This window comes from Thermobia domestica, chromosome 18 (genome assembly GCF_964235325.1).
Source record: "Thermobia domestica chromosome 18, izTheDome1.hap1.1, whole genome shotgun sequence".
Lineage (NCBI taxonomy): Eukaryota > Metazoa > Arthropoda > Insecta > Zygentoma > Lepismatidae > Thermobia > Thermobia domestica.
This window is the reverse complement of record NC_137471.1, coordinates 183,104,595-183,118,461: the sequence shown is the minus strand read 5'-3', so window position 1 is coordinate 183,118,461 and position 13,867 is coordinate 183,104,595. Positions and strand designations below refer to the sequence as shown.

The 13,867-nt window shown below is 36.7% G+C and overlaps 1 protein-coding gene across 1 annotated transcript; it reads left to right on the top strand.

Moving 5' to 3' along the window:
- The first annotated feature begins 412 nt into the window (after positions 1-412).
- Positions 413-2,484, top strand: LOC145674782 (glutamate receptor ionotropic, kainate 3-like). Its single transcript, XM_081744989.1, has one exon. The coding sequence runs from the start codon at positions 618-620 to the stop codon at positions 2,406-2,408; it is 1,791 nt and encodes a 596-aa protein (XP_081601115.1). The 5' UTR covers positions 413-617; the 3' UTR covers positions 2,409-2,484.
- The last annotated feature ends 11,383 nt before the right edge of the window (positions 2,485-13,867 follow it).

The following is a 13,867-nucleotide window of genomic DNA, read 5'->3' as shown; positions in this document are numbered from 1 at the left end:
AAACTCAGGAATCTTAATATGTAATATATATATATACCAAAGTAGAACGATCTAACTCATTAAGAGAAACAGGGCTATCATCATTTAAATACTTTTTAAGTTCTAATTATTGCCTAATAGAATGTTAGTTTGAGAAAATTAGAATGAATCTTGATATCTCTTTTATATTATAGACTGTAGGCCTACAGCAGAATTTTATTAAAAATTCATATCCACTTAATCAATCTGTACCAGTAGTATTAACAATCACATTACATAGGCTAACAGTGTCATGTTTCCTTTTGGGTCTTTCCTTTATGCAGCTTTTCAAATTTATTATGTTATTAATATAAATATAATAGTTACGTAATTTATTTTTAAAATAAGTAATATTGGTTATTATTTTTCCTTTTCAGATAATAGCTGTGATGGCACTTGGACCAAGAACTGAGCCAATAATCTACGTAATATTCGTGCATTTAATTTGCAAGCATTCATGTTTCGAGTTTTATCTCAATTCGCAACAATGTACAGTTTGCAACGTGGTATCTAAATTGACTCAAAACTACATTTATAATATCCAATGCATATGTGTAATAATCATAGGTAATTGTAAAGTTCCTGATCAAATATTAAAGATGTTTTCACACCTTGCTGATAAACAAATTTCAACACTTTGTCTTTCTATACAACAAAACTCCGAAATTTATTCAGAACAAAGTCGAAGAGTTTTGCTAGAATCAGTTGCTATGAAATGCAAATTTTACATTTTGTTAGTTGCAAATACCCACTTACTAACTTCGTTTCTAGACATGGCAAAATATAGTTCGGCGATTGATAGAAGCGGACATTTCTTTGTAATACCTTGTTCTCGTGAGACTATTCCAATTTCTTTTATACTCAATGAACAATTTTCACATTTCTTTCCAAATTTATTGGTTCTAAACTGTGATCCACAACAATACACACAAAAGTATAATTTGTTTATGTACACTGATAAACTTGTGCTAACGAACACTTGGAATGAAGATCATTTTGTATTGAACTACAGTTTAATTCCAAATGAGTTTAATAATATGAACGGGCATGTATTAACGGTTGCGACTGCGTGGTACACTCCATTCACTGTAGATTCTGCTGACTACGTCAAAGAAGACTCGAAACATTCAGGAGTGGAATTCCTTCTTCTTCAGGAAATGGCTGGAGTTTATAATTTCTCGTGGGTGACTAGTTTTCCAGAAGACTTGTGGGGAGAGGTATACGACAATGGAACTGGAACTGGGATGGTTGGAGACGTGATTAGCCAAGATGCTGACGTAGGATTTGCAGGATGCTGGTTGCAGTATGAAGGAATGGCTCCTATCGATTCCACAGTACCTTACATGAAACTCTGTCTGACGTTGTTGGTTCCTCATCCTAAGCAGCACTTTAATTTATTTACTGTTCTTCTGCCTCTGAAGGCAGAAATATGGTTTGCCGTTGTATGTGTTTCCTTCTTCTCCTCGTTACTACTATATGGATTTGCGCACGTATGGGTATCAATGTTTCCTCTCTTTAAAAGAACAAAGTACGTAGATTACCAACAGGGACTCTTAAGTGTTCTTAGCCTATTGGCTCAATTAAGTATAGACTTCCCGAAAGAACAAGTTTTTCGGTGGATTCTTCTCTCTACGTTATTAATATTCATGATAGTTAACTACTCGTACTGTACAGAGCTAATATCATGTTTGACCGTGCCCTTCCACGGACATCCAATCAAAACAGTTGACGATTTCCTGAGAAGTGGTCTTTTGTGGACAGCATATGAGGAGGACATCCTTGACATGTTGGAAGAATCTGATGACGCGTCGGAGGAAATGTTGTATGAACGATTTGTATTTGATAATGGGACTGATATGTCTGAGAAAGTATATTCAGGAAGATTTGCTGTGTTTACTGAGTACTTACAGTCAGGAAACATAGGATGCATTGAACATGTGGAAAAGGGCGCTCTGAAGCTGTTGCATCTAATGAAGCAATGCATTTATACTGTTGATATTATTATGATGTTGCAGAGGTATTCGCCATACACTGAGAAATTTAATAAAGTTATCCGACGCTTACAAGAGTCAGGGATTATTTTTTACTGGGAGAGACATATGACTATGCTTCATTCCAATCAAACAAGCAAGCTGCTATTTCACAAAGTTTCTGAGGAAAACGTAGGCGTTTCTTCGATTCGCTTGCCTGCCCTTCAAGGAGACTTCTTACTGCTTGGAACGGGTTGTTTGTTAGCAATTTTAGTATGGGTTTCAGAAATAGGTGTGCACTGTTACAAAGGTATGAAAACTAAGCGAAGGTTGTTAACTATTAAAATGAGAGCTTCATATAGAAAAAATAGAGATGCGTTCGTATTAATGAAAAATAAACTCAAATGTAAGTCGCTATAACATTACAATATTCTACAAGAATTCTGTTAGATCTAATGGATTAAGTGTTCCAAAGATATCAAGGAATGGATCTTACTAAGCTAAATAAAAATGTGAGTGAAAAATACAATCCTTATGTGTAGTATTTGAAAAAATCGTTTGTAAACCTAAAATTTCATGTGTGTGATAATCACACCATCTATTAAGATAAAAGATACTCAACAATACTCATTAATCTTTTCATTAGGACCCAGAGCACTTCGTCACTCGGCCACTTTGTCAAAAGAAACAAACACTTCGTGAAACAACCGCTTTTATGTTTCAATGAAGTGATCACTTGATGGAGTGTTCTATTCCTTTTATTATGGCAGGACACAGTATGGTTAATGACATAAAGCCTCTCTTAACTTTAATTTTAGTTATTTTTTGACTTGACTTTCAGGTTAGTGTCCCTTTTAGCAGCAAAGCTATATGAGACGTGGACATAGAGCCCAAAATGGAGTCCGAACGACTTTAGGTCCCGCAGGAGATCGAATCCGAGTATCCCACGCCAAAGGCGCGTACACTAACTACTTAGCCACCAGGGAGCTCTACTTTATCTATAATACTGTACAAAAATTAGAATGGATGGAAGACATTGAATTAGACAAAATCACATACTTGACGCTAAATTATTATTATGTGCAATTTTTGAGAAAATAGAGAAATTTTGAAATGTATGTCTTCGCTGCCAATAATACATATTGACATTTTTTTCTTACGAAAGAGCTTCTGTATTTATTTATGTCACACAAATACACTGTTAACCAGTAGATTGTATTTATTATAGTTGGCACTCAGCTAACAGTGAAAGAAATACATTAGCACTAACGCACACTAATTGTAAATAATAGCAAGAAGTATAGTATGTGGGAAAGTATTATAACAGGTGCTTCCAAATTAGGCATCATTTACGCAAGTTTAAAAGAATATTACTTTGTATGCATTTTATGTAAAATATAATTTCAACACACTCCCATCATATATGTAACAATCATACAGTGTGTCCGTAAAGTTGCGCAACGCAAAGTTTGATTGTGTATATCTTTTGAACCAAGAACAATAAAGACCTGAGACTTGAAACAAACGTAAACGTGTTTTATGTAGATATTTCGTCATCATGACCAATGTTGAAATTTTTAACGTTTTTGTGTACTAACGAAAGAAAGTACCGAAAGTGAAAAATTTAAAAAAAAAATGTACAAAATGAAGAAAATCAGTATTCAGTTGCAGAAAACTGATTTCCTTCTTGTGAGTCCCTGTGTATATGTGCAGTATGCTTCAACACTTATGCATTGGTGCGAAAATGTGACAAAGTTGATGTAGTTAGGGATGTGCACGATACAATGAAAAAAGTGTTGTCGAACTTTAAAATAATTAAAACAACTTTCTTTAGGTCGTGCTTGAACCTTCTTTAGGCCAAAAGCAACTTTCATATACTAGCACACTCGGGTACGAGGGCTGACAGCATCTGGCGTTGGCTTTCTGCTATATGTATGTCATGACTTTTGATGTCATATCTGTGTCGGCCAATACGATCAGAGGATACCAACCTCATATACTGAAACGTTTGGGATCCACAAATATGCACGCCTTACTCGCTCGAGACATATATTTAAAAGTAAGCTTTTTAAATCGTAAATCTTAAATAAATGAGCTTGCAATTGGAAATGTGAAACGAGAACGCTCACCAAACTGTGGCCTCTGGCCTTTCCAGCCTAACTTCATCCATATTTTTTTCTTCAACGCTTCTTTCCGTGTGTTTTTATTGTAATATTTTAACTTTACAGTTATACAAAACAAGATACTGCTTGTAGGCATAAATAAGCATTTGAATTGCTTCCCGTGTCCACATGTAGCGCCACTGCACATTGATTTTTGTTTGTTTTCTTTGATGCAATGTTGGAAAGGAATGGGACATGTTTTATTTTAGAACAATTGTATCAAATGTTGTAACGAACCCAAAAGTTGTATACTAGACGTATCCTAGACGTCCAAACTCCACTTTGCTTAAACATTTAATACAATATTTGATGGAACATTTGATGATGTATAACCTACTGCAAAGAAAAAAAGTAAAACAATATCAGTGGCGCCATTTAAGGTCTTGCCAGGAGAACAACATTTGTTATTACTAAATTAATATACAAATTATTATGAAGCATACGTAAACATAAATAAGTTTAATATAATTCAGAAAAACATCATATAAGTTAAAGGTGTATGGAATTTCAGAGAAGCAATTATCAATTATTTATGCTTACGTGTGATTTATATAGTGCTCCTAAGCGATCAAAATAGTATTTAATTACCTGAATTATCATCGTAGTAAATAGTAACAATTTCTAATAAGTATACTACAATAAATCTTTAATTAAATTATTCGAACTGAGGTTATACAATTTCTATATTCAGTTGAAAGAGCAGAAAAGGTAAGAGAACTTTTTTCTCTTTTTTAAAAATCGATTTTGTGTTTCATGACTAGGCGCCATCTTCTCTCTTAACCGGAAATGCAGTAACCAATTACTTCCAATTTTAAGTTGAAAGTAAAAGCTGTAACAGATAGCAATTAAGCATCGATCTCCACTGTAATCTCTCTCACTGAAGCATCAAGTAATAGAAATCTAGGACTTTTTATTTCAATATTAATTTAAAACTATCACTCCATACAAAGCGAACTCCTTTCAGCTGGTAAACACGTGACACTGCTACTTTCAATGGAAGCTTTGCAATTAAATGAGAGCAGCATACACTAACCAACCACAATACATGACCACCTATCTAATATCTAGTGAGTTCGTATGTTCACCTTTAGCCCGTGGGACAGTACATATGTATTTTGGTATGTAACCAATGAGGCCTTGCTAGGTCGCTGGCGCACCACATCTGCATGCACAACTCACTTAATACCTGTAAATTCCACGGAGTGGGACGTCGAACTCGGATTCGCCGTTCAATCATGGGAAACCAGGGCAAGAGTGAACGCCGGGACAAGAGTGAAAACACTATGTACGGAGAGGTGGCAACGTCGTTAAATAATAGAATGTTGAAAACCAGTTCGGCATGATACATGTCAGAACAGAAAAAGAGGGTAGCCGTACTGTGTGAAGAGCAGAAGAGTGGAAAGTTTGTTGCAGAAGGAAAGAAATAAAAGATTCGTAGGCACGTGTCACAGTATGTAATGTAGTTTCAGTTGAAGGAACAGGACAGAAAATATTTCGTGGAAAAACTGTATCGGTTCGTATTTCTTTATCACGAGTGCACAAGAAAAAAGTGCTCAAACAGGAGATGGTGGGCAATGATTGAAAGATGCCTGAGGCGGGCAAGTGTATACGGGGCAAGCGTGAACGTTCACTCTTGACCCTTGTGGTATAGTTGGGTAAAGAAAATATAGGAGCCAACATGTAACATTGAGTAAAACACATTTGCAAAAGTAAGACAGAAATTTGCAGCGATAGTCTACTAACAAAACGTTTCCATTATCGCTTAGAATTACACAGCTTGAGTTGTTGAGCACATGCCATGTCGCATGGGAATGTCGACAGGCAATGTTGCGCGGGAACAAAAAAGAAATTACGAATAGTAAATAAGCAATTCGCATTAGTCATCCAACCAATCACAAAGCATCACTCATCAGTCAAATTACCTGTAAGGGACGACATGGATACGCCCTGTCAAATCTGTGGGGAAATGTTTATTAGATACTCCAAGCGGTGAAATATAGATTTCCTGTATCATATGCAACAACTGGTTTCAAGAACAATGTTTCAATTTTAAATAAAGGTGATCTGTGCACGTATGTCACCACTGTGTAGGTATGTAGCGCCGTACGTAAAATTTTTATGCTTCGTGACGGATGTTGACCAACTGATTTTTCTTATTTTCGTATTATGTAATTATAACATGTATGATATAGTACCGTAACTTATGTGCAGTTCCATTTGACATAATCTGTTTGGTATTTTATATCTTCCTTTAGTTTGAAATATACATCTATGATTCAACGTGTTTCTTGGCGTTTATGTATACGCTTCTATGTTTTTATTCGACAGTACACTGTTGCTCCAACCGTTGTTTACTCTTTCCCCACCACATCGGGCAAGAGTAGAAAGTTTTTCCTTCGTTAAAACTATGTTATTCCTCTGTGTTCTCTGGTTGCTTTGTCGCAATTAAACTGTATATGTTATTAGAGATAACAGGCTTTCACATCAAAGACATATTGCACTTTTCGCTGTCACCATTGCACCTCAATTCTTTGATTTACAAAAAGTGCTCACTCTTGCCCTGGTCACCTATACATAAATTGGGTTAAGATTCTATAAGTATGGGGCTATCACAGCAACTGAAACTCAGCATAAGTTGCCCTTGTGAGAAGGAGCGTTGTTCTGCTGAAAGATAAAATTGCCAACTGAAACCATCGCATACTTGAATGGAGTACATGATCAGCAATGACTTGGTGATACCAAAGAGCAGTCAATGTGCGATGGACAAGTACTGCCGAGCCCATAGATAACCATGTGAAGTTTTCTCAAAGCATGATGGGGAACCATAGATCTGACACCGTCTCTCGGTGCACGTTTCGAGCTCCTATTCCACTGAAAGAAGATGGATTCTAACCCAGCCGTGATTGATCGAACCATGCAACGTTGTTCAATGAGGATGGGCACGGACTGCTTCACTCGTAATTGACGATGCCGTGTTGTTAGCATTGCTACACGTATTGGACGTTGGCTGAGAAAGTCCATATCTAACATTGTACGGTAAACTTTATGTTCAGGCACAGTCGTCTATGTCCACTGCCCACATAGCATAAAATATCCCTAGGACGTCCCATTTTTATCCCAATTATCCCATATAGTTCGCAGGGTTTTCGAGACAATGAGTAGAAATTCTATGGAGGTCCTGCATATTCCCACGTAGAATGTCCACGAGACGGGTCCCTGATGAGACAGGAGATTCCACAGAATTCCCAAGCCGGACATACATAGGACCACATTTCCACTATTTACCAGTGGACATTCCTTTAAGGTCCCATTGAATACCCCGTTTTCCGAAATATTAGTGGACATCTCGACATACCGCGTAGGTCCTATGGATGTCCCAAAAGCAAATTCGGATGATCCGCGATGTTTCGTTGTCCATTGAGGATCAGTCTTGGACCTCCAATGGACGTTCGTGTGCTATGTGGGTCTTAAAGTGTGTTACTGCCTGCTGTTAAATTTGTCGCTATATGCGCCCTATCCTGTTGCATCGACGTTGGCAGTGAATCACGTCCGACATCTTTAATTAGATGTGACCGCCCAATGTATGATGGTTTCCTGCTGGTTTCTATGTTCTTTCCGCACGTTTGGAAGACAACCGGACAAGTCGAGCTGTCCGAGAGACTCATTCTCAGCCGCCAGGCCATTACAATTGGCCACGATCAAACTCTGATGTATCGCCAGCTTTCCCCTTTCTACGCTCAATCTTCAAATTGACTGATGAAGTGAGATCCGTGTCGCGTTTCTGCTGTGACCAGAAGTGACCACTTTGACCTAACCTCACTCAACCTCACGCTCACAAACTCATTTCGACCTCACGCTCACATCACCAGTCTGACTTCATGCTCACTCAACCTCACGCTCACAACATCATTCTAACGTCACGCGCACCTCACTAGTGACCTCACACTCACTCAACCACTCGCTCACTTCGTGAGGTTGAGGTCGAGTGAACGTGAGTTCCGAACTCTTGAGCTCTGATTTCGTGAGTTTGGGCACAGCTCCTCCCGCTAGTCTATTAGCTAGCACGCGACGTTTGGTGCACAGGGTCGTGGGTAGGACTTCGATATTTCGATGTATCGATCGATAGTTTGAAATGTCGGGATTTTTCGAAATCGATTTTTCGATAGTTTTTAGTATTTGGATAGTTTTCGATGTTTTTTTTTTTTTTGTTTTCAATATCAAGGTATACCGATAACACTTTCTCAACATAACGAAAACTATTCATATGACACGACCTAGACTTTCAATACTTCAACGTTCTCTGTTCCACAGGATTACTATCTAATACAACCAAATATGACAAACACACGTCGATTTATCAGGATCATCCAAGTGGGATTTACAATATTGAAATATTAGTTCCTACGCGTATACAACTTTTGCTTCAGACTCGAACTACTAAATGCAAGTGAATTATTGAATTCCGTCTCCTGGGATCGATAGCTAAAATAATTATGTCGAAAAGATGATTTACCCATGGGTAGAGATAGAAATTAGCCATTTTCCGTTTAACATTCATTACTATAGGGCAAAGACAGTAACATATAGCGAGACACGGTTTCTTGCAATTGATCCAGCTTCCCAAGAAGACCTTTCATCTCCATCTTTAACAATCTACTAAAATCGGAAGTGATTTAAATTGACTACAACCAGAGCCGTAGCTAGAGATTTCGGCGCCCGGGGCGAAGTAGAGTTTGGCGCCCTACACTCATCTTACCAGTCATTATATATATATATATATATATATATATATATATATATATATATATATATATATATATATATATATATATATATATATATAGTAGCTTTTGTCGTTATGCTGCGCTGAAGTTTTATTAATCATCTTGGAAAGACCATTGCAACAACTAAAAACGATCATTATGTATCCTATTTCAAATAAGAGCTGTTTTCAAGAGTCTTATTTTGGGCTTTTTGTTAAGATTGACAAAACTACCTTTGGTTGTACACAAATTCACTAGGAGAACAGTTCAGGAAAATTACTACTATTTACAACGTTTAATATTATCGATAAGAAATTAAATTTCAATACATTAAAAACTATGTGCTTCTAAATTGTTCGAAATGGGTGACAGTATTTCTATTAATTTCCAATAATAATTGTAAACATTTTAATTTTATTCTGTATGTGACCACATCAATAGCATTTTAATTTCGATCTTTTTACGGTAAAAATTTTTTGTGAAATGTAATGGAAATTCAGAAGGAGCCTTTTTTGTGAATTTTTAAATATTGATCGATGGAGGTGAAGAATATGTTCAATGTTTGTACTTAAAATCCAAAAACCGGGGGGCGCGGTGGCTCAATGGTAGAGCATTCACCTCTGGTGCTTGGGGTCCCGGGTTCGATCCCAGCCCCCGCCAAGTGAACTTTGTGGTGGACAAACAACGTGCTCGTGGGTTTTCTCGGGGTTCTCCCGTTTCCTCCCACTTTCTTCATTCCACCATTTCACTCATCTCTCATCATCACCGTCTCCTTTAGCCTAACCGGCATAACCGTGGGACGTAAACCTTAAAGATTTCATTTTTAAAATCCAAAATATACTTTGACTACTACATATGTCTGAAATTATAGTAATTACTTAATTTCTTAATGAATGAAGTTCCGAATTTAACGTACTTGTTATTAATTAACATATTAAAATACACTAACACGTACTTATATTAAGAGTGTGAGTACTTATGTTTTGTATGTATGTAGATAGATAAAAACAGCACACAACTAGACACGTATGCACAAAATAATATGCTGGCGATACAAAAAGTTGATGAAAAAATGATCCCAATAAATTCCTCCAAATTGGAAGATTTTGATATGTCAACGGAATTTAAAAATAAATCATTGGTAGTATAGTGATTAGTGCCTAAAAAAGTTGAACTTCGTTGGGCTAAGTTCTGATCCCTTGAGCCCCTATTCTACAACTGCTTGAAGTTCAAAAATGTTATTGTTCCCCTCGTTTACCTTTCTTTTTAATATTCCCGCACAAACAGCAGCTTGAATGTGTCTCTTCACTCTTCTCACTTTCATACCTTCATTCTCACCGTCGCACAGTGGGGCCAAACCAGGCAATTCTTAGCAAAAACTCGTAGAATGAAGTAAAAGATAGACATGAAACCTTAATAGTGTACACGTAAGATAGTGTGCGGGAAAATAAGTGATAGCAGCTTAGAATGAACTCATGGGACGCGTAAATTTGGTTATCCGCCGAAGCCGGAGAGGCGCTGCTTAATGACAGAAAATAGGAAATTGACTTTGAATGAGACTATTCCTACATTGCGTGTAGATATTCAGTGGCTGGTAAACATGGTGCCACGACCGACATGTATGTATCGTTTTGTATATTTAGAATGTTGAGGTAATGTGTAATCAATAATCATATTTGGAATGATGCTAATATCATTATCATATCCCTATGATAATCCTCTACTTAATATCATATTTGGACTGTGCGACGTGATTAATCCGATAGGGTAGAAAAACGTTTTGAATTAAGCAAATTCATCACTATCAAAACGCCGAACACGACTTTGCTCGTTTCTGATTTTGAAAATGCTCCTGCGTACACTATAAGTCATTACTCGGCATACCACATGTCATTAAGAAATCATGTATAATAAATCTTAAAGTAATAAGTAAAAACTTGTTGTGACTTATTTAAACTCCTGCATTGCGAGCGAAGCGAGCAAGAAAATTTTTAAGAAATCTATGTATTTCATTGATAACCTACAGCAATATTTATCTAATAGGGCGCCAATACTTTTGGGGGGCGACTCGTCTTTTACTCATGTTCAACACTACTTTTTCTTTCTCCTTCCTCGTGCGGCGCCCCCTTGCTGTCAGCGCCCGGGGCGGGCGCCCCGCTGGCCCCCCCTTAGCTACGGCTCTGACTACAACTTTCAGTCTCTGTATTGATCTACATAGATCGAAAATTATAAAAAAGATAGTGTTTTCTATTTTAAGAATAGATTTAGTTTTCTAAGAAAAGTTCTCACATTCTCTCTTAACCTTCTATTCAAACTTAAAATGGCAGAAATCAACCACGTCCGGTTCTAACGTTGATCAATATAAAGGATAAACTGTAATAGAGATAAACCGTTTTTTTTTTTTTTTTTTTTTTTTTGCATTTAATTAAACATCCCAAGAATACCTTTAGTTACCATCCCTTATCTTTCCACCTAAATCGGAAATGATAGAAGTACATTACAACTTGCGAATTCAATACATATTGCAACAAAGGTAAGAACTAGCGAGAAGTAGGTTTTGGAATCTGGTCAGGTATCTAAGAATAGTTGCCAACTCTCATACCCTACATTCTAAATAAAATCTCTGAGTTTAACGTCCCACGGTTACGCCGGCTAGACCAAAGGAGACGGTGATGATGAAATAATTGATGAAATAGTGGGAAGAAACGAGAGAGCCCCGAGAAAACCCACGCACACGATGTTTGTCCACCACAAGGTCAACTTGGCGGGGGCTGAGATCGAACACGGGTCCCTACGCACCAGAGGTGAACGCTCTACCACTGAGCTACCGCGGCCCCCAAAAAAGTCACCGTTCAATAAATAATAATAATAATAATAATAATAATAATAATAATAATAATAATAATAATAATAATAATAATAATAATAATAATAATAATAATAATAATAATAAAAGTAAAATTGAAGCTCTCCAAGAAATACTTGATTTTGCAAATCTATGGCTTGAATCATTGGTCGAAGTTAAGTGAAATTTTAATCTTTACTTGCAGTAGACATTTTGCATAGAGGCCGGTCCGTATAACGCGCTTCGCCCCTTTCCCTAAGTTCTCTTTCGCATGTGACCCTTGACATCTGCCACCTTACCAATCTCTATCTAGATAAATTTCAAGAGTTCAGACAGTTATTCTGGTCATTTTAGAGACACTCCCGGTAGTTTCAATATTAAAACTATTACCTACAGTCGAAAATTCGAAACGAATTTCTTGTATTATTGAACTAGCTCATATTGTAAAACTCAAATTAATCATTCTCTGTAAATTTACTTTTAAAAAAATGAATTTGTAACAATTCAAATCTTTCTTTACAGGATACAAAGTGAAAATGCATTAAAATTTGTACAAAAACGAAGATATTTATAAAATAAGTTATTTCTATATGATTAATTTGTATTGTTAAAATTTTCTTCATCGACGGGTGGAGGGGAGCTCCAAACGCTTTTGGGCCTACAGGCGGCAAAACAATAAATCCGGCCCTGGTCGAACACTAAAATTAAATCAATCATAGGTGTTTGCCCGACTAATATTACATAAATGGTATAAATTATCTCCGTTTTGGATAAAATATAGCTTTAGGAACACACGTGCGCTAGTTGAATCCTCCTAAGTTGTTCCGCTCTCTGAACAACGATTAAAGGATTATAGGAAAATGAGTTAAGTGGTCGAGGATTGGCACATTTACCGTAGTAATACAAAACATTTATTTATGGCTGTTCTGCGTAGTTATATTTATACAAAGCAATTACTTGCTAACTATGAGAATTTTATTTCCAAGTAGATAGTCGGTGTATATGAAATTATATATACTTATCAAGATGTAATAATGTCTCTCAAATACTCGCCCAGAAAATATGTAAATTCTATCTTCTATTTGGAGTAGGCAGGGGTGCCAACAGGCTAGTTTTAGGGCGTTGGTTACACCCGTTAGACCTTTTTTGGGGGGGAGGGAGGGCATATTTTCTTTCAAAATGACAGAATCGCACTTTTAATTATACTATAATTTTCCTTTTAAGAACGGCAACTGTGAAGGTGAATGAATGTATTCTCTGTGGCTTGAAAGGAAAAAATTATGACGGAAGGTGGAAGAAAATACTGTATAGACGGATCCTGTTTAGAAAGAACGGACACGGGCTACTAAGTGATGTAATCTGCAATGTATTCGACATACAAACCAGTGCGGAATCTCATTGGGGAGGGGCAATCTCGCTAAGAATTTAAGCACTCTGTTTTGGGGGCGAATAGATATTCGGGGGAAAATTGCGCTCAAGTAGTTGGAGAGATGGGCTCCCCTCGGCCGAGGGAGGGGGAGGGCTGCAATTCTTATGTGGTTAACTGCTAGCCCAAGATTCAAGATTCCACTCCCCTCTGGAAAATTCGTAAATAAAACACTGACTTAGATTACAAAATCCGTATTAAACAATAGCAAGCGAAATCACAAGAGAAAATTATAGTTAAAGGGACAACGGAAAATATTCAAACCAGTTTTGGCGGTAATGTATCTTTTAAAATGTAGGTAAATACAAAACAATTTAATTTAATCGGTTATTTTATGATACTAAATGATAAATATTCTTGATCGGATTTCGAGTCCAAATACTCCAGTATGCCTGACAAAACAAGACATTCCATGATTATTTTCTACTTGCTTCTAAGAAATACCTGATCACAAAGATACTAAAACTTCTATTCCAAGTTGGCCAATGAAAAAAAAAGTAGCAGACCAAAGATACTCCCTGCTTATCTATGGTCGTTTCACAGCAGGTGTTATCTTCAGATAGAATAAAAGAATAAAAGTTTTTGTGTAGAGAACAAAAAATCTACACTGCTTTAGAATGACAATATACTTCTCCCTGCTATTGGAAGAATCAGGTGTCTATTTTGATCCAACCTCACTCAAC

Excerpts from the sequence above, each read along its gene's own strand:
- LOC145674782 (XM_081744989.1), top strand. The coding sequence starts at position 618 with ATGTTTTCACACCTTGCTGATAAACAAATTTCAACACTTTGTCTTTCT.